The sequence below is a fragment of the Leptinotarsa decemlineata genome, unplaced genomic scaffold (assembly GCF_025532065.1).
Source record: "Leptinotarsa decemlineata unplaced genomic scaffold, Ldec_3_MD MMD2_tig00000199_RagTag_RagTag, whole genome shotgun sequence".
NCBI classification, from domain to species: domain Eukaryota; kingdom Metazoa; phylum Arthropoda; class Insecta; order Coleoptera; family Chrysomelidae; genus Leptinotarsa; species Leptinotarsa decemlineata.
Genome location: NW_027412544.1, coordinates 325,185 through 352,556, shown reverse-complemented (window position 1 = coordinate 352,556; position 27,372 = coordinate 325,185). Strand labels below are relative to the sequence as shown.

The 27,372-nt window shown below is 34.4% G+C and overlaps 1 protein-coding gene across 9 annotated transcripts; it reads right to left on the bottom strand.

Moving 5' to 3' along the window:
• Window positions 1-341: 341 nt before the first annotated feature.
• shop (sulfite oxidase) lies at window positions 342-25,884 on the bottom strand. 9 transcript variants are annotated; one of them, XM_074172763.1, is made up of 13 exons: window positions 25,333-25,877; window positions 24,447-24,506; window positions 24,218-24,384; window positions 24,023-24,158; window positions 23,794-23,975; window positions 23,567-23,723; window positions 23,246-23,438; window positions 22,938-23,069; window positions 22,695-22,887; window positions 22,437-22,637; window positions 20,986-21,158; window positions 15,106-15,263; window positions 9,656-9,830 (listed from the first exon to the last, which is right to left on the bottom strand). In XM_074172763.1, the coding sequence occupies exons 2-12, from the start codon at window positions 24,464-24,466 to the stop codon at window positions 15,135-15,137; spliced, it is 1,683 nt and encodes a 560-aa protein (XP_074028864.1). In that variant the 5' UTR covers window positions 24,467-24,506; window positions 25,333-25,877; the 3' UTR covers window positions 9,656-9,830; window positions 15,106-15,134. The 9 variants fall into 9 exon arrangements, with proteins under 9 accessions (XP_074028867.1, XP_074028866.1, XP_074028864.1 ...); XM_074172764.1 differs by lacking the exon at window positions 9,656-9,830 and adding an exon at window positions 12,884-15,056; XM_074172768.1 differs by lacking the exon at window positions 22,437-22,637 and having other exon boundaries at window positions 9,662-9,830; window positions 25,333-25,884.
• Window positions 25,885-27,372: the final 1,488 nt, after the last annotated feature.

Sequence of the window (27,372 nt, the reverse complement as noted above, 5' to 3'; positions counted from 1 at the left end):
ATAAGGCATGAAGGCTTTAGGGGTCATAAAATTCACCAAATTCCGACATTAAATTTCGAATTAAACTTTGGAATACTGTTAAATTCCTACTTGGAACAAAATTTCTAAGTATATACCAAGTGGTTGAAGTAGAGCTCAAACACAATACATTTGTGATCCAACACCAGACAACACTGTTTTTACCTGTCATAAGTCTTATCATGGGTGCTAGGCTGAACCACAAATGCGTTGCTGGACTTTAAAGGGCAAGCCTAGAAGAAGAAGCCCGACATCAAATTACATGAGTATTACAGCTCAAAATGCTCCATACAGATTATAGACTGCAAGTAATAAAAAAAACCTTAATCCAACAGCATCTATATTTTTTTAAATAGAAAATATATAATAGAAGAGTATTGTACATAAATCTCCAAATACAAAATCGAATGAATCTTAGACTATCACAAGATTTCTATCACAACCAAATGATGAATCTATAAACAATTATAAACTGATTTTACTTTGTCACGAATAATATTGTCTCCTCTACCATATCATGTTCGAGTCTAGTGTCGTAAATTAACAGTGATCCTGTGATATGCATTACTTAAAACTCCTCGAAGATTCCAGATGTTTTCGAAACTCTCGGGCTGAGTATTATATGATGAGTCAACAGCTTTTGCCCAAATTTCAACCTTGAAAATATATTCATATCAAAAAAATATTCTTCAATACAAGAATCCTAATATACATAACTAAAAATTTTCACATTTCTTTTTAATAATTGAAATAATTGAAAAATTGATCAAAATATTAGTATTCAAAAATCTGAGAATTTAAAATATAAAATCAAATACATATTGGTGAACAATCAAATTTATTGGAGTGGTTTTGAATTACATAATAATTTACCAAGTTCTCCGAAAAATGTTAGCAAAAAATAATTTTGAAAAAATCTAAAAAAATATCCTCTGTAATAACCATTACAGAGAAAAAAGTTCAAGTAATATTCATTACTACACCAAAGGTTCTAAACAGTGCATCATATGTACATTATATTAGTACTAATATTTTACATATTTCATCTAAATTTGAATAAGCTGGGATTGCACTTGTTCAAATTTGAATAAAATGTATTATACTATAATACAGTTGCAATTAAGTTTAGATGAATCTGCATGGCCTATTCACATATCAATCACATCATGATCTGGGACAGACCAAGGGAATTTTCAAGAATTATTATAGTACAAAAGAGAATAAATGGACTTTTATTCAATATGGATTATCAAGAAAAATGGTTGACAAACATTCAAAAGCAAATAACTTTCAACAGTTCCCTCCATCTATATCATGACATGCATCATGTATACCAGGCCAAATTTAGAAACATTTCTTAATAATGCTTCTGAACATGGTCACTATACTCTAAACAAAAATCTGTTACGAATATAATGCTATCAGTTGTTACAATAAATTACTTAATGAAATCAGATGAATAGCGAAAGTTTTTCTGAACAGGAAAAAAGTTGAACTATATTTGCTGGACAGCTTTATTAGGGTTGAAAAATTGAACAAGATAATATGGAAATCAGTAAAGAGTTCAACAAACATTTCAAATAATGAGCAATACTTAGAAGCCTTATCCATTCCTTTGATAATGAATTATCCATATACATTATTGGTTCAACATATATTTGACTAAAATAGAATGAAATTAATGAATTGATTCTTACTGTTTTTGAATCTTCATTCACTGGAATTTTGACGGACCACAACGTCCAAGACCAATGTTGAGGAGATGAAGCAGAGTCTTGATGATCAAATTTCGCCACATGCCAAGTTTTTCCACCATCTGCTGTCACATCAACTCTAACTATTTTCTGTCCACCACCAGACCAGGCATAACCTAGAAAATTTAGAACTCATTCATGACTCTCATTGTTATTAACCCGACAGGGTGTTTTTACACCTTCTAGGAGACAATAGTGAGAGGCTGAGAAGTTAAGCACTATTACAATTTACACAGCATTTCTGAAACTCAACCCGTTTTCAGGAAAGTATTCTTAGTTGATCAACTAGGCAGAAATTATGAAATACCCCAATAAGTGATAGTATCTGATATTGATATGTAGGTATAAAATAAATTTCAATTTAAGACAATTATAGTATTCAATGGAGAAAAATGAGAAATGAAAATTTCTATGTTTTTTATCACTTTTATTTGTAACTATCGTTACTACAGTGCATGGATAATTATGATGATTCCAATAAAGTATATAATACAAATTTATAGTTGCTCATTGAAAAAAATACTAAATGATTCAAAGCCATGGTTCAATAAGAATATCAATGAACTGAATAAGCTAGGTGACAATTTTTTTAATAAAACTTTGGATTCATCTGTACAAAAACTGTTAAAATGCTGGACACAACTTGTTCTCATGGGTGTTCTCAGGTTCAGTACCTGTTAACAATTCAAAATTCCAAAAATAATACCATCTCAAAAAAAAAATGAAATGACTCATTATTGAATAAATTGATGGATGTGCCATTATTAGCCTGTATATAGCACCCCTGTAGGTAATAATACAGGTACTTGGCTTGATTAAGTATCTGAATTTACAATTTACAATGCAGATGTGCTAATTTGAAAACCGGTGAGTAAACTAAATCGATTTGATCATTTAACAGGTTGCACCCGCAATGTTTATGTTTGTTAATTTCCAAGGATTCTAAATCTCACCATTCTCATTATTGGCCTATTTCAAACTACTGAAAAAGAAAGCATTATAGATTATATAGAAAAATACAATTTGATATATTATGGCAAACATGGGTTTTGAAGTTAATTAAATTTTTAGAATCTAGATCATTGATCAGTGGATCACACAAATTTATTGAGCATTCTCTATCTAAAAATAGGATTAGAGACACCTCATAACTACTATTTAACTACTGTCAGAAAGGAATAATAATAAAGTCTCCAAAATACAGTTTCGTGTAGTGTTCTTCAAAAACAGATTCTAGGACCACACTTGTTTATATTCACTCATTAGGCTATTTGAACTTGAGAGGAAAAATTGAAAGATCCATCAGTATCTTTTGATAGTTTAAGGTACAAAAGATATTTATGATAGTTTCTTGTACATTTCCACACTACTGTGTACAAATTAGCAGTATAGAGAATGAAAACTTTTTAACTAACGAATTTCATCCATATGGTTTGCTTTTTGGTAAAAATGGAATTGCTTGATACTTGGTGAAAATTGATAACGTCTGAATGAACATCAGTATAAATAAACTAAAGGGACAGTAGAACTTCTTTCTTCGGATTAACATTTTTGAGAAATACCTTCAGATACTCTCCGTTTTGTAAAGTATATTAATCACCTGATGTTATTTTACTGGGTCCACTAGATCCACCAACAACTTACAAATTATACATATTGAAAACCATAACAAATTACCATAAATAACTGGCTGCCAAACCCAAAATCTCTTCAATTTCGCCCTATATTTTCATTCAGCTTTGTTGTGTAATTTTTAGTGTTATTATATTCATTTTAAAGCTTATTATTATTTGTCATTTTCATTTCAGCATGTATTATGTTTCTTTACAAATTAGTGTGATAATTCAACCATGTGAAATATGCAAAGGTTTTGTAAAGCGAGTATTATTAAAACCTTCGGATTGCATTCAGACATATACGAAAAAAAAAGGTACATAAAAAAATGTGACCCGACTGGGATTTCAAACCGGCTCTTCTGTTTGATAGATATATACATTTAACAACTAGAGTCAAATCACATTACAATTACATGTCAGATTAGGCGAATCCCTCTAGATAATCGTCAGATTATGAGACAGCACGTCTAAAACAAAAAGATGAATCATATATATCTTAATCTGACGCGCTTGAGTATTTCAAAATGACGATTTTTTTTTTGCACATTATAATAATGGCCGCGAGTTTGCATCATATCGAAATCATCAGATTATTGAATGAGAGCTTTTTTTTGGTGCACTTAACACCCCCTTAGAAAATTTGACGCGCTCGATGAAATTTTTTTTTTTCATTTTTAACCCTTACGTACAACCACCCACATTATGCAAACGATCAGATTAACATAGCAACATAATTAAAAATACGTAGGACATTGATGGTATCAATATCTGACGCGCTCGAGTATGTCCATGCAACAGTTTTTTTTCACATGTTTAATAATCTACAGCAGCTTCCCCCACCGATGAAAAGGAATGTATTATATAACTTTTTTTTTTCTTATCATCTAAGCTTTGCAACTGAATAGGTCTTTATGACGCTCGAGTAAATCCCCATTTTGCATCTGGGCTCCCCTGCTAAAATATTTGTTATCAAATTGAAATATTACACAATATGAAAGACTATTTATTGTGATGCATCTTTTCCGTTTTTTCTTCATATATTTCTGAATATCGCTAATCTAATTTTTCAGGTTTATATTACAAATGATAAAATTTTTCTTTTGTATTGGCATAGTTATTTATGAAAAAGTTATACCTTTCACTGAAATTGTTCCATTATCTACTTGTACAATATCACCTTCACTTGGTTTACAAATTGCTGATATCACAGGAAGTTCTTGGATGGCAGGTGATTTTGTAAAATCTACTGTATCCCAGTCAGTGGAGGGTGAAAATCCTTTGTAATCATTTTGTTGCCAATGCGAATCACTTTCATTTTCTGATACAATTATCTTACCTAAAAGTATTTAAGGGTTTCTACAATGGAAGAAGAAAAATGAGCTGTTTGCAAATTTTACCTAACCACTTAACATTTCTTGCTCCCACAACTCCTGGCACTATAACCCGTATAGGAAATCCATGATCCCTTGGAATTGGAACACCATTCATCTCATATGCTAACAAAACATCCCCCCTCTTATCCAGTCCTTTCCAAATGGGAATTGACGCCCCATAGGTTTTTCCAGTAACGTCAGCATCTACTGCTTCAAACTGAAACATCGATTATTCAGACTCGAGAATTCTTTGGACACTTCCAAGAAACCTGAATGTGTTTGTATTTTTTATCATCTTCAACTTTTGCTAGTTTTAGAACTTCTCGCAATGGCACACCTGTCCATGTTGCATTACCAACTGCTGCAGGACCCCAATTCAGACCTTTTACTTGCTTAACCTTGAAATAAATATGATTATTTTCATCATGTACGAGTATGGTAGGATTGAAAAATATTGAAATAAAAAAACGTATTCATCTCACACAACAAATATTGCATAAACTAAACTTACAACTACTAGTATCAGGTTTTAATGAAATACTATATTGTTACCCGGAACAAAGTAACAAAATTGATCAAGTAATTAATATCAAGAACACAAAGACGTGACAATAGTGTAACAATTTGCAGAAAAGTATTGAGTAATAAAGAAATTAAAAAAATGTTCTATTAATTTATAACCGATGAAAGATACCGAGTGGAGTACACACCAAAAATCTGAAAAAATGTTTCTGAGCTAGCATAGTCATATTTTTGTTTCAAATCTTTGTGAAATGAGTATGAAATTCTTATCAAACATTCGAAACGAAATGAACTTTCTCAATTTTATATTCTGAAGTATACTTTATCTGAACCTAATTTTGACATTCTAATTAATAAAGGCTGTATTTAGAAATCAATTTGAATATTGAGCAATTTCTTAAAGAATTATAGACAGTAAAGATTGATACAAAAAACTTGTTAATTATACAAAGTTTAAAATGAAATGAAAATTAACTCGGGTTATTTAATTCATAACTGGAGGTCAGATATGTCTTACTTATGAATAAATATTCAATAATATCAAGCAATGCTGGGAAGAGCACATTAAAAGGTAATACCTCGTTAATCCTTAGCTCTCATAAGTTTTGACTTTTGAGGGTTGTCATTCATAGGGGGTGACAGATGATTAACGTAAAAAAAAGATTTTTTTTTCAACAGAATCTTGTAGGGTGCAAAGAGAAATAACTTGAGACCTTAACTAAATGAGCAGATCAATATTGACCCAGAACCAGTGAAGTGAGTGTACTTCATCTCCTGAAGACGCCAACTTGGTTGGTGAAATGCGTGTTGAAAATAATATTCCAATTCTGGTGTTTGGGAACAGTGCTCGTTTTTTTTATTCTTCGCCTTTCATAACTAAACGACTGCTAAAACAGCAGAAATCGATTCAGAATAATTACATTACTACACACTGGACATTGTCTAGAGGAAACCTGACCAAATAGGGATATGTAACAGAGACCTTGGCTGCAGGCACTGCAACAAACAGGTAGACAGCTCGACATGTTTCATGTGAATGTGAGCTGCAGTATTTTCCGGAGATTTCATCAAAATAGTATCAACATTTTTTGCAGGTTGTATATAAAAAGTCTTCGGTATGAACAATTCTTGTTGTGGAGAAGAGTTTTGCAGTTCTGGTGTGTGGAAGTATGTTTGTGTTGATATGTTTTTATATATATTATTAGATATATTATCTGATGAGTACATTTATATTCATGTTGATAATAATTTATAAGTGTGTATATGTATGTATATTTATATTTTTTTCAAGTTTCACTTCTGATTTATTTTTTATTTGTGTACTGTGTTCATACTTAGTTATGTTATAGTTAGTTTTTATTTTTGAATCATTGTTTTTTTCCCTGCTATAAACATTGTATGTTTCTTGGGAAAATAAATTGTTATTATTATTATTAAATTGAAATATAATGCAAATCTGCAAGTAAATTGATGAATATATAAAATAAATTTGTTCCAAGACAAGTCTTTTTTATGTGGTCCATCAGAATTTCATCTGTACTCTTTTTTATGCATGATGCAGAGTTTCAAGAAAAAGGACACCACACAGACTAAGCACATGTTTTGCAGTATAATATAAAAGTGTAAAAGCTCCCGGAAATAACGATTTTAAAACTGTACACAAAAAATCAATCATAAAAACATAACAAATAAAATGAATAAACTCAAAAATGCCAGTATGAAATAGTACTTGGAAAATAATTTATATTGTACACTGAAGAGACGTAATGAACGCAGAAAAGTGAAAAATAGTTGAAGAGGCTGTGTAAAAAATACATGAATTAGCGAAATAATAATAAAGGTAAACATTAATATGATGAAAACTTTTCCTTTCAATAGAGGATTATTAGGAATAGTTGTGAATTAGAAATAACCTTTATCTGAACGAAATAAAACATTTATTTTTCAACATTAAAATTGGTAGAATTTCTTCCTTGTACAATAGATTAGTGCAACATCTGAAAAAATGCAATAACTCTCTTTTTAATTGATATATCTCTAATATTAAGAGTATTTCACAAAATTATTAATTGTCAGTTCTGTATTTATGTTGAAAATCAACAAACCTTTGTCATTTCTGTCCTCCTGTTTCCGGCACACATAACTGTTGCAGTTATGGTCTTTTTCGGAAGTTTTTTCAATTCATCCAAGGTGAAGGTTATAGTTTTATTGCTACCCTCTATTTCCACTTCAAGTTCATATGTACTTGGATCCACATCAGGTACTGGTAAGTGATTCCTTACATAAAATAGTTCACTGAGAAACAATTAAAACAATTACACTTATCTTAGTAAGTCCTCTTCATAATAGTACAAATATTTCTTTTACTTTATTTCAAAGTAAGTTCACAAAACAATGTTCAAACTTCCAGTATTTGTGCTAAATTTAATGGCACTAATGATCATGCCGATTTGTCAGACCAGGGTTCAATAACGTAGAAATTTATTTTTGATTGTAAAAAACTTTTTACAATCGGATTACAATTTTTACTTCAGGATCAGTTATGTACTACTATTAAGTATTATTTCAGATTTTGGAACTTGAACTTGCTGTTGCTTCCTCAAGAAAACTAGTGAAAGCAGCTCTAAATTTGTTTGGTTGAACTTTTCACTCACTCGAAGGACAGGATTGTCAAATAGCTAATATTTTGCATATTTGTTTTTCTATTTTTTTCCTAATCTCAATATGCTCACTACGTTCCACTTCATGAAAATGATATCTCTCAATGTGCCTAGTCTAGGACTGACTAATGAAAACATCGCAATCTGAAATATCATGTGAATTGTCAAACATCAATTCTCTTTAAAAATAATGTGGGAACTATCCTACGTAGGATTGTTATTACATACAACTATGGCATTAATGAACTCGAGGGTCATGTAGAGACCGATCTGAGAATGCAGTGAATCACTGAAGAAATGCTTGAAAACTCAGAAATCATGAACGAAAAAGCTGAAAAGTGTGCTAGACACAGCTCAATATGTTATCAACATTTGTCAGGTAACCAAAATATGTCATATCAGGACATGGATCAATAGAAAACAAAAAGAGTAATGGAAAACTATTTCTGGAAGCTTATATAGGAAATCCTTTATAAAAGGATTGCCTGACAAAAGAACTGCTTCAACCAAAGATTGATTCAGAATAATTACAGGGCTACTCACTGCACACTGTCGAATTGGAGGATACAAGAATAAAATTGGGCTGTAGAACAACCTCAGCTGCAGGCAATTCAACAAATGATAGAGATGACTTTGATCAGGAGGCAAGTAATGCATTTAAGTAACACTTCATTGTGAGATTTCCACAGTTTACAAACCGCAATAGCTTTTTGGAAGAATATGCCAGATATCCAACAAAAGACCTGTACAAACTAGTATGTGGAACCAAATTATTGGAAATGATGTCATGAAAACGTTGGAGAAAAATCACAATAAGCCCATGATAATGCAGTGTTTTTCCAGAGAAGTGGAACAAAAGGACAAGTCTGGCGGCTCCCTAGTAGCGAAAAAATGAGTTACCAAATAAAATTGGATATTTTTCCAAAATAACATTCAAATTTAAAAAGTATTGAAACGAAAGGAACATAAATTTCAACATTTCAGGGTCAAATATTATTTCAAAATCTTCTCATGAAATATTATTGCTTTTTTGGAATTCATATTGGAGTAGTAATATTTTTCTGATAGCCAACAGAAAGTGTAAAAACTAGTATTCTTACTTAGGTGTTATGAAACTCTCTACTAGTAAACTTGGCGGACACTCTGCATTAAATGGCTTCAAGCTTGCAGGGTTTAAGGCAGGATGTCTTTTTGGATCAGTGATATATGGATCAGACATATCAGCTGTTAGGTGCTTCATATCTTCCTCTTTCAAATTACCTACATAAAACAATTATTACTGATTGCTATTTCTAAAGAAAAAATTATCACCTATTCTATATTTTTCTAAAATATCATAAACATGAGAATTTTTGTGAATTCCATAAAGAAGCCAAAATGGTTCTACAGAACTACCCGCTGCCATGAGGATTTGATCTCCTCCTGGATGGCCTTCTATAAATTCTGTTATATCATATACTCCTTCTTTATATGTGACCCATATCCGGGTATCCCTGAAAAATTCAACAGTTAAGCAGTGAAATGAAGAGCAAAAAAGGTATACATGGTGGTATGTTTACCAATCTCCTCAGCAGTGTATAGTGGTAAGTTCTCCCTGAATTTTCCTGAAATTGTTGCATTTTCCTTATATTCTTCAGCTTTTGTATATGCCGCATTTCTTTTTTCATCTACAAAACTAATTCAAATATAACATTAAGGACTCAGACACAATATTTACCTATGAAGAAGGAGTAACCCAAATATGAGCACAGGACTGTATAGGCAATATTTTCAGGACGGAAATGTTTCTTAAATTCACTTCGGCGATGATTGTTTTCTTGTCTACTTTCATTTATATTCCTAAGAGCCTGATAGCTTGTTCTATAGAAAGGTAACTTAGTAGCAAATCTGAAATAGCATGAATGAAAAATAAGAACCCTGAAAAGAGATAACAAACCAACATACCGTTTTGCTATATTTTGCATTTTATCGATTACTTAAATGATGTATCCATAAATATAAAATTATAAAGAAAAGAAAGCTCATGAACCCCAATATTTATGTATAAATACAACTCTTCACTGTACAAATGAACGAAAAAGGAATGGAGTTGAGTGTGTTTTTAAAATCAGTAATCACTTATCAATAACCAGAACCAGTATTTTATATGGATCAACTGACCCATACTTCACTTTCGAGATAAAAGTGATTAAATATATGAACCAAAATAATAGTATAATTGACATAACCATAAAACTGAAAGGAGTACTTTAGTTCTGTGGTGTACATAATACAAATACATTTGTCAATTTTGTTATAAAGGAAAATTCCTAATAGGCAAACACGGTTTTTTTAATCATTGATAGATTGCCATTCATCTATCTTATTTATTGGATTGTTTCATGAAATACTACATCAATTTCCTAAGAAGCATATCTCGCTCGAATGTAGTTGATATCTTTAAAAAATAGTTTTAGGAGCCCAGAGATTGTCTAGAGACAGCAGGAGGAAAATTCAAATTCTATTCATTGAATTTATGGACTACAATCACATTCTTATTTGATAGGTAGAATTAGAAGCCCTCTGGATTTTGGCGAAAAATTATTCTAATGAAAAGTCTTTTCTCGAACCAGAACAAAAACGAAATCTTTCCACGCGCTTTCGCTAACCATTAACCAAATTAACATGACGACGATGATTCGCGAAACGCGCGTCGATAGTGTTTTTGGTTCATTAGATAAACAGTCTTATATGTTGAAAAATAAAGTATTTATTGCATTCTTCAATCTTTTCTAAAAGTAAACTGAATTTTTTTTTTCGGATTTTTATGATGTACGTTATTTATTTTTTTATTGTGTATTTATTTTATGATGATTATAATAAGCATATTGTACATATTGTAAATTATTGTCTTTTTTTCAGAAACAACAGTTTCACAAACTGATGACATATTTACGTCAACAGGTGATGATGTCAAACGCCAATCGAGAATGCTCAAAATTTAACATATTTATTTTATTGTCAGACTTTATCAGTGAGGTTAGGTTGGGAGGGAAATTTAAACTGCCATCCATGGATGGATCCAAGTTTTTTTCCACATTTATTTTTTATGGCTGATTCATACAATAAACTTTTACCTTTGTACTTTTACGTTAAAAAAGTTGTCACAATTTAAATCAATAGGAGCGATCATACACTCTATCAAAATGAATATTGGTAGGTGCTAATATCCCGGCAAGTTATCCAAAAAAATATGGGTAATGTTACAATTCGTAAAAGTACCAAATAAAGTACAAAGATAAAAGTTTGTTCTATGAATCAGCCATAAAGAATAAATGCAGAAAAAACTTGGATCCAGCTATGGATGGCAGTTTAAATTTACCTCCAACCTAACCTCACTGTTAAAGTATGAGAATAAAATAAATATCTTAAATTTTGAGCATTTTCGATTGGCGTTTGACATCATCACCTGTTGACGTAAATATGTCATGGTTTGAATGTTTGGAATAAAAATGAAATGAGAAAAATCCCCATCGATACATGTGCAAAAAAATGATTCAAGGTCAAAATTTGCAAATACGGTTTTTTTTTTCAGTATATTATCATAAAAAATAGTCTACACAAAAATTGTGGACTATCCGATTATCTAAAAAAATTGTTTCCACACGTTCTCTCTTAAGAGTCACAGTATCTGAGATATAGCAATTGAAAAAGCTGTGTTCTTCATAATATGTATAAGTACGTCGCCTACATTCACCACTGGAGCTGTAATACAAGTAAAAATATTTTCAATGACATTTTCATCATATTTATTCAATTTATGACAGTTCCTACCAGTCAACAAAAATTTCTTACGAATACAAGGTTCGGTTCATTTCAATTATTCAATGTTGACAGAAAGATTTACCACTGAAAATATTTTTGGCAAACACGCTGAAGACAAAATTCATGGACAAAGCACTCCGAAAATATGCAAACCGCTCAGACGTATTTCTGGCTCATTATCTGCCATCAATTCAGTATAGCCAAGTGCAAGGTTGGGCAACACTTGGTTGCAGGAAACAACACAAATGCACGGATTCATCAACAGAGGCCAGCCGCACTTTGTGGTTTCGTTTAAATCGCCTTGGGTTAGAAGCCGCCGTAGCTAAAGCTGCCCCAGTGTTGATTAAAGTGATGCCTTCAACCCGAGACGATCTGATCAAAATCACATAAGTGCCACTTTTTTCTGTTGATGACTCTGCAACCAAGTGTGCCAGACACGGATCATCAACTCCAAGTATTGGTCACGAACTAGCTGTGGTTGCACCAAAGTCTTTCATAAGGACCAGATTGAAAAGTGACTATGAAAAACATAGAGAGTACTTGAAAAATATACCAGGGATACACGCTTGAAAACCTTTATAAAGAGACCGTACGAGAATAGAAATGAAAAACTTCTTCAACAAAGCAGCGATTGGCTCAAAACAATTACAGAGCTATTCACTGGACACTGTCCATTTGAAGAACACCTGAAAAAATACAGCTGTTCAACGGTGGCCTTACCTGCAGGCGCTGCAACAAAGGGATAGGGACAGCTCGTCATATTTTATGCGAATGAGGCTAACAAATAGCAGACAATTTATGGACAACCCAAATTATGTCCAAAAGAATATGATATACATCTAACAAGGGACCTGTACAAACTAGTACAGGGCACAAGATTGTTGGAATGTATCTTATAAAAATGATTGGGAGTAATACGCAATAAGCTCATGAGGCTGCAGTGTTTTCCGGAGACTTGGGAGAAATTGTCAAGTCTGGTGGCTTTCAAGTAGAAGAAAAAAAATGTAGCCCAATCTTATGCTTGGTTAAATGATGACAAATAATTAGCCAGAAACACTTGTGTGTGGTTTGCATATTTTTGGAGTGCTTTGTTCATGGATTTTCCCGGTTTTTGATTGATGTAAAAAACGTGTAAATATGGTTACAGATATTTAATTAGGTATATACATCTTAGCACGACTGTGCTAAGTTGTGTTGCAGTGGAAGACAGGACAAATCTCGTCGGCGTCGAATATTGGCTTTGCAACTGTTTACCTTGGGGAGCCTCGTTCGTCTTCAATATCCCAAGATTGAGTTGTCTGTAATACCTGAATTAATAAAAATAAAACTAATTTTTTTGGATCTAGACTAGTTCACTTTTTTCCATTTTTATTCACTGTTTTCAATTTTTGCTATTTTGGTTGAGCAAACACCTATGTTAACTTCAGACATAACTACAGTGATAATCAATACCAAAAGAAAGGGCAGTTGATGAGGAGAAACCGCATCATTTCGTATTATATGCATATTGTGTATTGGCATTTATAGTAGTTAATTTCATTATCTTACAGAATATTATCTAGTACTGCTATGTACATATTATGCCTACCTGTTGGTGAGTAAATACTTCCATAACTTCTTGCCATTCAACCCTTTCAAATTGCTAAGAACAGAAGTTAATTTCAGTTCCATGAATCCATCTTTTATTTGAATAAAGTAGCAAATTATATTAGCCTAATTTTCTACACCTATTAATAATTGATTTCCATATCTATTACTAGGATAAGATGTATAAAAGGCTTATGGTTGGTTTAGAAACCGAAACTGAACCGAAATATTTAAAATTTGCCTACAATAACTGAAACCAAACCTGGAAAGTTTGTTAGAATCCGGGTCCGTGAATGAAATATAAGTGTACAGATCTTGACCTAGGAGCGAAAACAACATTTAACGCTTCCGTTAGAATGTTTCGTTCTTAAAACATATAATGATGTTCGTGATATGTTCCCAAAGCCTGATGAATAGGAGGAAACTAATGAACAAATTATCACTCAGCTTTCGAATATATACCTTTCAGAAAATTAAATGGACACCTCTTCAGTTATATAGTATTAAACAAAATTTTGATGCCTTTCGATATTCATTAATTGGCTCTATGACACTTTCATAATTCCATGTTCATTCCAAAAAATCTAATTTTCCACAATATTTTTCGAAGAGTACAGTTGAACTGATATGCGAGAAGAGCGTGTAGGTATCTCGAATGTACTCAAACAGTTCCACGATGGTCGAACTGAAGGACATTTCGGAGTAAACAGAATTCTAGCGAGAGTGCGTGAGAGGTACTATTGGGTTCATTTCCGCCGAGACAAGGAGGAATGTTGCTAGTGCTAAGACCTGGGCTCTTCGAGGAAGGGAACGTAATTGCTAGGCACGGAGTACTCCAGGAGTTGTACTTGTATCAGGGCCGCAACTTCGAAGCAGATGTATGGAAGGAAAGTATGACTTTTTGGGAATGAAGAAGAACCGCACTATAAACAACTACCTGTCGACGTTTGTCTCCGAAAATCAATGAGCCTGGGATAAATCGGTCTACCATCCGCAACGGCGGAAAGTGTGTGCCAAAGTGCAGAGATCATGGAGAAGACCTTACTTAGTGAACAAAAAAATGAACGATCTGGTGTACAGAATCCAATTGTCATCCAGAAGCAAGTCTAGGGTCGCCATGAAGAGCGACTGAGTTCTTACATAGGTCGTGATGTTCCTGCTTGGAATGTTGTTCGAAGCGAACAACCTCAGGAAAGTAGGCTGTGTTGTGAAGTATCCCCTGAAAAAATACCTGCCGCCGCTGGTCTTACCAATCGACTGCGATTTGTTCAAGATCGGGCTTATCCCCACTTGTGTCTCTCTATCCTTCTGAATGCCGCGTCGTTTCGAGGCTTATTCCACCGGTTTCCGAAGACTCCCATCGATATACTCGTATATAATCATTATCAACACGTAGAGGTAGGCAGTCTAGTTGAAAGTGCAGTGCGAAGTGAGCCAAGAAGGCTATAGACATTTGAGCAATAGTCTGAAGTTCAGTGAGTTATTTTCATAATCGTTCACAAATGGTCCGAAAAAGTTAAGAAAGCTTCATACATAAAGGATACGTATCTACGAACATATTTTTATTATACCTACTCATTACATTTAAATGAATACTCTGAAAGGATAAGAAAACTAATTGAATATTCATTCTATGGTTTACTATATATATTTAATAAATGTTAATTATTATCACACGACTTTCATTAAAGATTTCTTTGAATATATTTGTAATACCAAAACCTAGAAAACTACAACATTGAAATTGAAATCCATTCTATTCAGAACTTACAATTTTGTATCCTCGTATTATTTCTTATCCTAATGTTTCAGATTAACAGTGACTCGGTTATAAGCATTATTCAAAACTCCTCTAAAATTATAAATGTTTTCAAAACTCTCAGCCTGTGTATTGTATGACGAATCAACTGCTTTTACCCAAATTTCAACCTAAAAAAATATTTAAGTTACTAAATGCACAGAAATTGTTCTCAATCCTTCCAAAACTAAAATTATTTTCTCAGCTCATATATTTTCACGTTTTTTGACCTTCATTTCGAATTGATAGTCCAGTCATCTTGGCCAATAAATCCACGTTTTTTTTTAACAAGCACTTTTCCCAATCACCAGAAATGCAGTACTCTTCTCGACGCTCATTTTACGAATCAAGTTGGCCTCTTTAAGAGATGAAGACAACTTACGGTTTATTGTTCAGTTTCATTACAAGGTACAAGAAATTCTGATTCGAATATATTTTGGGTGAAAAGAAATTGCATATGTTTCCTTTTATAAAATTCATATTTTCAATATTGAGTATAACACATCTATCAACGAGCAGGTTCTCTTTACATCCAGCGACATTCTCTGGTCATATATCCGTTCAAATACTCAGTCGACTGCGGTAAGTATTCCCCTGTATAAGATGCTCGTAAACAGCTTAAACACCAATTTAAGCTTTTAACGGTCCGTAATTCTATGGAATCGACAAATGTCCGTTTTTTATGATAAGATCGGCCCCCTCTCGACAAACCAATCCGAAATCCGCCGCTTTCCGTCCAACCATGAGTTAAAAATTTTGGCCAGATGATGGCGAGTGCTTGAAAGTTTTTTCCACCAATAAGTGTTCAGCCCATCTGAGTCTGGAGCAGCAAAGTTCTTGGAATCTACAAAGGTTCTTCGAACGCCAGCCGGTATTATCGGGTTGTGCAGTTCATTGAGCTCAGGATATCGAAGATCTTTGTTGAAAACTCAAACTGTACTAAGACTGCAGTGCCTGAGTTGAGTGGCTACGGGTGTTCATAAATCTAGAAGGATTTCACCTGTTCAGCCGCCCTACGGCATAATCCAGAATCAAATAATATCAATATCTTCAGGTGATGTTTATCACTGATATAATTTGATTCTGGTAGAATTGTTATGCAGTTGAGTTGTTTTACGTAAGTTTGTGTATGGTATTAGTATAGGTAGGCATTTTTGTGATTGATCTTGATTCTGGTATACTTTTCACGTGGTAGTTTCAAACTAGTAGAGTTGTAACGCGGTATATAGACTTTCAACTCGGTAGATTTTCTGACTGGTAAAAATATAACTGGTATACTTGCGATTGATAGAATTGACTTACGTAGGTGAGTACTCAATATAATTACAATGGGGAATGTTCCTCAATTTGGGTTATTACAGCAAATGCAAGTTTAAACAAAATGAAGTTGTGTTTAATTCATGGTGGGGTTTAATTTTTAAAGGGATTTGTTTCTAATTCACATATTGGCAACAGCGCCTAAATCAAGTTATAATAATTTATACGTACCTAGATATTCCACTTTAAAAAAGGAAAATTATCTTTATAAATCAACAATTAAGGCAAAATATAAATTATAGTTTAATACCACCTCCACAAGCCTCATAAACAACTGTTGTTTTGTTATTTATTTATATATAGGAAGATAGGTTAGGTGCACAAAATGTCATATATAACAGAATGTCTCGGAACTTGGAACATAAGTAAACAGAACAGCACGCCTCTGAATTATGTCATTTTTGTTTGTCTCATACAGGTAACAGATTCATTGTCCTTTATTAGCTATAACCGATGTTGTCAAATGGTGAAATAGAAACGAATCCCTTTAAATGTTGCATGCATTATTTCATTCCTCTTTTTCAAGTATTTAAATATTTTTTTAAAGATAAAGGTTGAAATGATAAGTTTAAAATGCGTTGTTTTAGACCTCTTTTTTTTAAAACTACTTGATTTTCGTCAGGAGGAACATTCCCCATTCCTTTGCACTTCTGTTTTGCACTGACAGATGATACATTTGATTACAGTAGGGCCTCTCTAATCCGGGTGGAGAAAAACAAGATCCCTTGCGAATTACCGAGGCGTACGGATTATAGTATGCAAAAATTTAATAGAAAATAAAACATTTCCAACTTGAGTTTCATTTATGGAAGTAAAGTCACTTTAGACAAGAATATGTATGTACGTAGAAAGGTACCTACTCACAAAGAAATTCATACATGCATAGGTTATGTTGGTTTTGATGATCGCTGCGGTTTCTGGTTCATTTCCATACACCTGCGACTTTAGAAAACCACATAAGAAAAAGTCTAACGGGGTCAAGTCGCACGATCTCGATGGCCAGTTCACATTACCCCTCCACGTGAAATGACCGTGCCCTCAAATCGCTCTTGCCAGAATATTCAATGTAGTATGAGCTGTGTGACACGTAGCGCCGTCCTGTTGAAACCCCATGTTGGTGTCCAGATCATCCAATTAAGGACAGAACAAGTTGGTAATCATCAACCTATATAGTGCTCACCGTCGACAGTGATGGCCTGGACAACGTCGTTCTCAAAGAAATATGGACCGATGACGCCTCCAGCCCAAAATCCACACCAAACAGTGACTTTTTCGGGGTATATTGGTCGCTTTTGGATCTCATATGGATTGGTATCGTCCCAAATTCGACAATTTTGTTTGTTCACGTAACCATTCATCCAGAAATGAGCCTCAGGAAGATGATTTTTCGATGAAAATTATGGTCAGTTGCCAACTGCTCCAATGCCTATTCTGCGAACACACGTCTTTGTCTATGGTCGTTTACCTTCAGTTGAATTTTATACGGGTGCAGGCCCAAGTTACGATGCAAAATTCGTCAGGTTGTAGTTTGCGAAATGTCGAGTTTTTGTGAGCGACGTGGAATCGACTGCCTCGGGTTCTCCTGCACAATCTCAAAGAAGCGGCGATGATTTTGGCAGATCTTGCGTTTCGTCGACTTACGGGTGTTGGTCGATGGTTTACTGAACCAGTGAACTCAAATTCATCCACCACATTGTGAACAGTCCTCTCGGTAGGACGATTATGGCAACCTTAAAATGGGCGAAACGCCCAGTACCTTGCCCGAAAAGAACGCGCATTTCGATAAAACTATTTTGCACGTGTTGTTGAATGCTATAATCGTCCATGGTAATTTGTCAAACAGACAGTTGTCAAACAACTAATTTGACAGATGTAGCTTCAACAAGATGGCCGTTATCAATTGTCAAAGTTCGGAAGTCCCTGTTGGAAGACCCCTTTATAATACCCAATTTGTCTTTTACTGACAATGTAGAATGTTTGCGCAGCGGTGCATTTTGTCAGCGAATGCGCGTTAAATTAACTAACACTGCACAGAAGTAAACAAAAGACTGACTATAGTGACGGCATATGGTTGAATAGTGACACGTTGTGACACGCACCTACCGCTTTCCCCGTGAACGTTCCCCCACGCGATCATCTCGCCTGCTCGGATTACAGTGTGCACCGAAGTAACAGATGTCCGGATTAACGAGGCTCTATTATATAATCACACTAACAAAGTTTATATATCTTTAATTATTCCTAGACATACCTCAGAAGAACTGTTAACAACATAATTACAATTTGCGTACAAGTACCTATATATACTCAACCTACCAACTGAGAAATAAGCTCAAGGGGATTCTCCTAACTTCGCCCGTCCTGCCTTTCATAGAGAAAGGCTATGGATACTTGAATCAAGTTTGGGGCGCCTCCAAGAGGGGGCGGGCGGTTCCACCTTGCGACAGACGATGTTTGGTATTGCATCTTAGTCTTGAGGGATACTAATACTTAGCGATATTAAAGCTAAGATTACACGCCACGCCTGTCGTGATTGTTTTCCCCATGCGGTGACGCGGTGACGTTTCTTAAGCTATAGGTCGTAATCACGTCGTAATTTGGCGGCTATGTGCCGCACTGCGGCAACGCGCCAACATGTGGTAATACTGCTACTTCCACCTCTTCGTTAACTGGCTGGGGAGAGGCTATATAGCTCTGTACATAACAACCACCCTATATACGCGAATACTGCCCCTATTATTGATCTCCACCCATTCGGCAGTTATATGACGATTTTTTCTGATACTACTGCCATTTGATTTATTATGGGGATTCTTATTATGATTTTATCAAATTCACGAACCACTGAGTATCAAGAGACTCATTTATTCTTATAACCTAATCAAATTAAAGCGCTTTTATACTGTGTCAAGTCCTGCAAGCGTAATCTCTCTGGATCGATTACAGCAAAGCATTTGATACAACATCGCATGAGCTCATCTTGCATTTGCTCAGATGCCTTGCCGTATCCGACAAAATAGTGAGGTGCCTCCAACAACTGGCGGACTCGCTTCACCATAACGTCTGGTCAGGCTAGAGTCCAAACGGAGGCATAAGGTCACCCATTTGTTTTTTATGAATGATTTTAAACTGTATGTTTCTGGAGAAATGGATTTCCATCAGTTCTTCAAGGTGCCGGTATAGATAAATGTGCAAAGGTCCACCTTGAAAGAGGACAATGCGGTGATTACGGAGAAGATGTGCAGCTCGTAAATGGAAATATCCTGCACAAACTCCGACATATCTGGTCATCGGACCTGTCGGGGAAGAACAAAGTTGTTGCTACGAATATTCTTGCCGTTCCAATCTTATTCTACTCGTTTAGAGTAGCGAAGTGGATTCGGAATGAGGTGTATCAATTTGACGTAATGACCCAAAAAATGGTGCATCTTCATAGTAGTTTCCATCCCTAATCGTCCGTTCCAAGTTTGTACTTCCCCCGACAACAGGGAGGCTGTGGACTTGAGCCTGTAAAGTCATCAGGAGTTCGAATCTCCTTCTCCACATGGTCGGTGATAATGAATGGACAAAAATTTGAGCATTTCTCTTCAGGGCAACTGCCCTAAATAGTTTTCGAGACTGAACGAGATGATCACAACTTTGTCACCGAGTTGGAACCTGTTCAGGAATAGGTCCACATAAAAACCGCAGAGGTCACTTCACTCTTGCAGCAACACAAGGATAAGCCAATGAATGGGGTCTTCTTTTTAATAACATTAAAGACCTCGGCTCATCAAAGCATCTGACCTTCGCTTTCCTTAGGTCGAGTGGGCTGAAGTCGGAAACTGAGGGCTGTAACTCTGAAAATGATGGAAAACACGTATTTTTTCTTTAGGATTTGTAATCTTCACATCAAAATACATATGTAAACCAAAATTTTTTTTTCGAACTTGGACGGTGCAGACTGTTCAAAATTTTACCGAAAGTTTCCATAAAAGGTAAGTTTAGTGTTCGTAAAATTTCTAGAAATCGAAGATTACTATCACAACTCCACCAAGGAGATGAGAATATATGATTTTAACAATTATAATTATGGATAATCAAAATAATGAATGGTCTTCATTTAATGTGGTGCATGGTAGCAGTTATTTCCATTTTGCAACAATTTTTGAGTATCTTGCTTGTGTATCATGCTGAATCATTATTCCTGTTATTTTTTAGGCTCTACTGCAAATCATAAATAAAAATACAAAAAAAAATGATTTTTTAATTAAATGACGAAAATGACAGCTGACAGCAGATAAACTTTTCGCATGAAAATTGGCCGTTTATTTTCCGATTTGTGATTCGCAACAAAAATGCTAATATTCGAATAAGCATGAACGATCGTTAGCAAAAATTATTGGAATAGGAATGGTGATATTGTTTTGAAGTATTGTCGTTCGCGATTCTCATGATTTGTAACTATTTGTTTCGGTATTATACTGATCGATTACACCCAGTAGCTTTAGCCATTTTAGCTAACAATTGTATTGTTTATATACTTAAGATTCTCACCTTTTTTTGATCTTTTTTTACTGGAATACTGACTGACCAAATTGTCCAGGCCCAGTGTTGAGGTGGTAGAGCAGTGTCTTGATGACCCAAGTCCGCCACGTGCCAAGATTTTCCACCATCTGCAGTGACGTCAACTCTCACTATCTTTTGTCCACCTCCCGAATACGCATAACCTAAAGAGTTCAATTCATATTAAACAGAATATATAATTCAGTAATGAACAAAACTAGAGTACTATGATGTACCTCAGGGTTCCGATTTGATGTCTCTTATCGTAATGGTTCAACGTGCAACACAAGCAACACAACGTTTAACACAAGTGGCAGGCCCTGTAACACAAGGTAGAGAGCCTACCGCGAGGCTCCTGAGATCCTAAAGCACTTGCTATCAGCATGTCCAGCGACCCTAAGAGTGCTTTATCACCACTCACTTTTTTTAAGTTATTGACGAGACACCAGTGTTGTCTCACGCTCCGGGGGAAATTGAATCCGTTGTGGGGAACGAGAAGTGCAGAATTTATTGGAACTATTCATCCTCCACCCTCAGGTTCATACAAGCTAAAGAGCGTGATGTAGTCTTTCTCGACCATCAGAGCAAGACATTTTCTCTTTCAACTCCACAACTCAAATTCGAATTCGCTATACCGATTATTTCTATTGAAGGTATATCTGTCTGTGGGCGTCGGTTACCTGTATACTCTATTACCCAACGTCCTATGTTCCTGTCTGTTCACTAGTATATGAAACACAATAATTCATTGGGTCACCTTTTCCAGAGAAAATTGATTTTTAAGTCAACGTATCGTAGTCAACCATATAGTTACAAGACTGCTTGCTCCAAGGCTAATACCCATTGACCGAATCTTTCCATGAAAAAAATTGTCACCACTGGACTTGACGGGTTGCCTGTTGGGATACTATCCGTTTGTTCATAGAAAAATCAGTCCCACTGGAGATACTTTGATGGTAAACAGTGTGAGAACAGGGCATTTATGTTTTCTGGAAACACTTGCTAGCGCTAATTAACGGCATCGTGTACAAGGTAGCACATTACCTATCGTGAATGTGGTAAGTTCACCAACTTATGAGCTCGCCAAATACATAACGACCCTACTACGGCCACCCACAGAAAAAACACTCTTTCATTAAAGACTAAAGGTATGAGGTTCGGTCCAAGATACATATGTACTAGTGAGCTTCGACGAGCTACAATTTGTGATAGACAACTAGCAGAACTTTGTTTTTGTTTCACCGGTAGATTCAGTTCTGATGTTCAATAGACAGATCTAGCTGAACTTATTAATATGAAATCGATTTCTAATATTATTTTCACATTTGGAGGGTATACTACTACTATTTTGGGCTTGGTTTCTTTAAAAATTCAAAATACTGCTTTTAAACATTTTTTTTTAAATAATTATGATTAGATGTATATTTTTTTAGCCGATCTACCTTTCACAGGGATTGTTCCATTATTAACCTGTACGGTATCATTTTCACTTGGTTTACAAATGGCTGATGTGACAGGGAGTTCTTGGATGGCTGGAGATTTTGTGTAATCTACGTTATTGTAGTAAGTAGAAGGTGAATATCCTTTATAATCTTTCAATTGATAATGTGAATCACTTTCGTTTGCTGATACAATTATTTTAGCTGAAAGTAACAAATAATATGATAAAATGGAATAAACCGATTATTTTGGATATTTACTTAACCACTTAACACTTCTTGCACCCGCAACTCCTGGTACCAAAACCCTTAAAGGATATCCGTGATCCCTCGGAAGTGGTTCACCATTCATCTCATATGCTAACAAAACGTCTCCCCTTTTATCAGTTCCTTTCCAGATAGGAATTGAAGCCGAATATGGTTTTCCGTTAACATCAGCATCTATTCCCTCGAACTGAAACATTGAATAGTCATTCTTGAACCTTTCAAAAACTTTCAAGAAACCTGAATGTGTTTGTATTTAGTGTCGTTTTCGTCTAGTTTGGCCAGATTTAGAACTTGCCGTAAAGGGACACCTGTCCATGTTGCGTTACTCATACCTCCTATACCCCACATCAACCCTAGCACACGCTTAACCTAGAAATAATAAATGAAATTATACTAGTGAATTCATGCGCGAGTTATGAATCCAAGTCTCACAATTTCATGTTTAATCTCACAAACATTGGGCTCTACTATGTTTTGCAGTTTTAATTTCTACATTTCGGAGAACATTCTTGTCATTTGAAGGATCAAAATGTATAATAACAAACCTTTGACATTTCTGTTCTTCGATTGCCAGAACACATCATCCCTGCAACTATAGTATGTTTTGGAAGTTTTTTCAACTCGTCCAATGTGAAGGTGAAAGTTTCATCTTTACCTTCCAATACAACTTCTATTTCATAATTACATGGATCTGTTACTAGAGGAACTGGTAGATGATTTCTCACATAAAACAGTTCACTATGGAATATATAAAAAGAATTGAGATTCGAAACATTACAAAAACAAAAGAATTTAAATATCAAAGTATTACTTTAATGAGAAGGGGGTGAGATATGTTCTATAATATGAAAATGGTATTTTTTTACTTAGGTGTGATGAACTGCTCGACTAACTCAGATGGTTCACAGTTTCCATTAAATGGCCTCAAACTTAAGGGTTTTAAATCAGGATGTCTTCTTGGGTCACTGTCATACGGATCAACCAAATCATCTGTTATGTGCATATTTCCTCCTTGTAAATTACCTGAATATAAGAATTTACTTCCATTAATTTTTTCATTATTTTGTCTTATTATTAGTTGAAAGAATATTACCTATTCTATATTTTTCTAAAATTTCGTATACATGGGGACTCTCATGAAATCTATGGAGATAAAAAAATGGTTCAATTGAACTACCGGCTGCCATGAAGATCTGGTCTCCCCCTGGATGCTCTATTATAAAATCTGTTATGTCGTAAACACCTTCTTTATATATCACCCATACCCCATTTTTCCTAAAAATTCAGAAGAAAACATTGAATTTAAAGTAATGGTAGCTTACATTGTGGTATGTCTACTGATTTCTTCAACAGAATAAAAAGGCAACTTTTCTGTGAACTTTCCTGCTACAATTTCATTTTTGTTGGGTTCTTCAGTATCTTCTCCTTTGGATCCTTCAGCATCTTTTCCTTTTTTTTCTGGAAAAATGATTTAATAATACCTATCATATGGTGACATTTCAGTTACACTGTACTACCTTTGTAGAGACAGTAACCTAAGCAAGTACCCACAGCAGTATAAGTAATATTCTTAGTGTTAAAGTGATGGCTATAATGTCTATGATATTTTTTTTCATGTCTGCTATCGTTTATATTTTGGATTGCCTGATAACTAGTTCTGTAAATCGATAAGTTAGCTGCAATTCTGAAAATTGGCAGAAAGTTCATTGAAATTATTGAAAATAGATAAAACACCAACCAACATACCTCCGTATTAGACTTTGCATTTCATCCAGTTATAGGAATATATAAAACTTGTAGCCTCGACTGTATCATAATACATATAAATTAGTTGTTGAATATTACTGGAGTTTTTTCCCAACACCAAACCGTTATTTTAACACCTCGACGCGTGCTTCGATTACCAAGTGATCATCTTCAAGAAGAAGATCAAACTAAACTGTTTGTTTGATCTTCCTCTTGAAAATGATCACTTGGTGATCGAAACACGTGTCGTGGAGTTGAACTAGACTAAACTGTTTGTTTGATCTTTCTCTTGAAGATGATCACTTGGTGATCTAAATAACGTGTCGAGATGTTAAAATAACGGTTTGGTGTTGGGAAAAAACTCCAGTAATAATGTTCCAAATGTTCCAAACAGTGCATTAACAAATATGAACTAGTTGACAAATCGCAACAATTCCAGATAAGAATAATTGATATTATTGTACTTCGGTTACACTGAATAAGGAAAATTGAGAGTATTATGCGATACTGAAAGTATTTTCCCAAAAAAACTTGGCGAAATTCACAAGTTCAGAAACTTAACTACAATTTATTCAACAATCGTTATCACTTTAATACACGTAAATTAATATGTAACGGCAGTTAATGGTCCTTTCTTCTTTGAAATGTTTGCTCCGCACGAACAAGATGACACATTTGATAACATCTAATGTGCTGAAACTGCATAAACTGAAACTGCTGTTTCAGTTTATGAAAAAATAACTTCTTCCACAGAAATTGATCTATAAACAATTTGATACTTTATTTTTAGCACAATTTTCGCTTTCTACCTCATTCAAAATTATACCTATATCCTACTACCTATATCCTTCTAATTCCAATTCCAGACAAACAAATTTATACTTACCAAAATGATTGATTAATTTTGCAAATTATCCTCCAGCAAATTGTTAAAATAATATATATATATATACACGGTTTTAAGTAAAAAAGTTTCTTAAATCTCAATTAGTTTGACATTACAAAGTACCTACGTGCACTCTTGATGTTCGTTATAGGTGTGGCACTGCATGATAACTTTTACACAATATATGATTATGATCAAAATGGTGATTGTAATCGAATTATCGACCGGGCATGCAGGTTATTCACCGAAAGTTATCCGGAAAAACTCAACCCGAATCACAATACGGTAAAAAGACTGTTGAAAAATTGTTTGCACCATAGATCATTGCTTCCAAAAATAATCAAGCGAAAGCCTCAGATGGAGATTGAAGATCTGGAAATAGATGTTCTTGGATATTTTGCTGCTCATCCAAATGTGTATTTGAAAGATTGTGACAAAAACCTACCAGTTGAACCCAGAACCGCTCACCACAATTTGAAAAAGCATAAATGGGAACCGTTCAAACATCAACTGGTAGGTACATCGTCTGGAAGACACGGATTTGTACCGTCCATGTTTTCTTTAAAAATTATATTGAGTGATGAAGCTACATTTACCAAAAATGAATTATTCAAACATAAATAATACTCATTTTTGGGCTAATGAAAATCCACACCTTACTCGTGACCGATATTTCCAAAAAACTTGGAGTTTTAAGCTTTTTTGTGCAATAAAGCACAATAGGATTCTGTGTTTGTACATCTATGATGAAAAATTGAATGGTGAAGGATACTGTAACAATACAAAATTTTGTGAGAGTTGCAGTGAATAATATAGCAGTTGAAGATGCGGAAAATATTTCGTACCAACACGATGGAGCACCGCCTCATAATTGCAGGACCGTAGGCGTATCGATCAATTATTTTACGATAGGTGGATTGCCAATAGTGGGCCGTACTTGGCCAGCACGTTCCCCCAATCTGTCTCTTATGGACTATTAACTATAGGGACATATTAAAAATATTGTATATGCAGATCCTTCAACAAGTGAGGAGAATATATTTAGAAACGTTTTACAAGCTTTCAACGCCATAGATGCCGTTGAAATCAGTCGTACTATAAATAAAAATTTGATGAAAAGAGTTAATAAATGCATGTAAGTTTTTTGTGAAGAGACAATGCAATATTTTCCAATTTTCGCTCTTTCGTGAAACATTCAGAATACACAAATTACGTCAAATTAATAACTCCAATAAACATTCTCAAACTGTTCGAAATGAAGGTTTTGTAGCCCGTAGTTTTATGGTGGACATGCGGATGTTTCATTTTCTCAAGAAAAACTCAAATATCTCGTGAACGGTTGATTGTTAATATAAGAAATGTTTCATGAAAATGAGTCAAATTCATCTCGGGATTTCAAAACTATCCAAAAATACAGATTACTGTTCTTTAAAAAAACGAGTTTTGGCACATTTTTATATCTTCAGAATTAGTCATCGATTCCGAACACCTATAACGTTTTTGAAATGTTACTCCTAAAAGACGATGGAATGAAGTATTTCTATGAATCAATAATAATCTATCAAACTTTTGAATTTCATGGCCGAATACCTAGTTGTTTTGAATGAACAAATGAATATCCCGACAACGGTTCATTTTTGGTATAGGGCGAATTACATAAACTCACATTAGAATTATGCCAGGTATTCAGGAAGTTGGTACCAACCGAAAGGGTTGGAAAAACGCTATTCTTTCATTCGATAAAGTATATTAAAAAGCCTATATTTGCCAATTATCAGAATATGAATCCTTTTATTTGCCAAAATACGACAAAACTACGGTCATCACGCAACCGCTTTTTCCGAAATATCTCTAGTACATAACCTTAAAATGGAGGAATATCACCAGAAAACGAATCCATAGTTGAATCAATTTTTTTTAGGAAAAATGTTGATTATTGAGCTAAAAAGTGTCAAAGGTGAAATGAGATGTGACATGGTGAATAAATACTTGCGTTTTTATTAACTTTTATTGTAGTTACCGGGGTAACTCTAAAATAAG

What these genes read in the sequence shown, in the direction of transcription:
- shop (XM_074172763.1), bottom strand. Translation starts at nt 24,466, where the DNA reads ATGCAAAGTCTAATACGGAG. An exon ending in GAAGAACAGAAATGTCAAAG is followed by an intron (nt 23,070 to 23,245) that starts GTTTGTTATTAT and finishes TATTATTTCTAG; the next exon opens with GTTAAGCGTGTGCTAGGGTT. An exon ending in AAGAAGTGTTAAGTGGTTAA is followed by an intron (nt 22,638 to 22,694) that starts GTAAATATCCAA and finishes TGTTACTTTCAG; the next exon opens with CTAAAATAATTGTATCAGCA.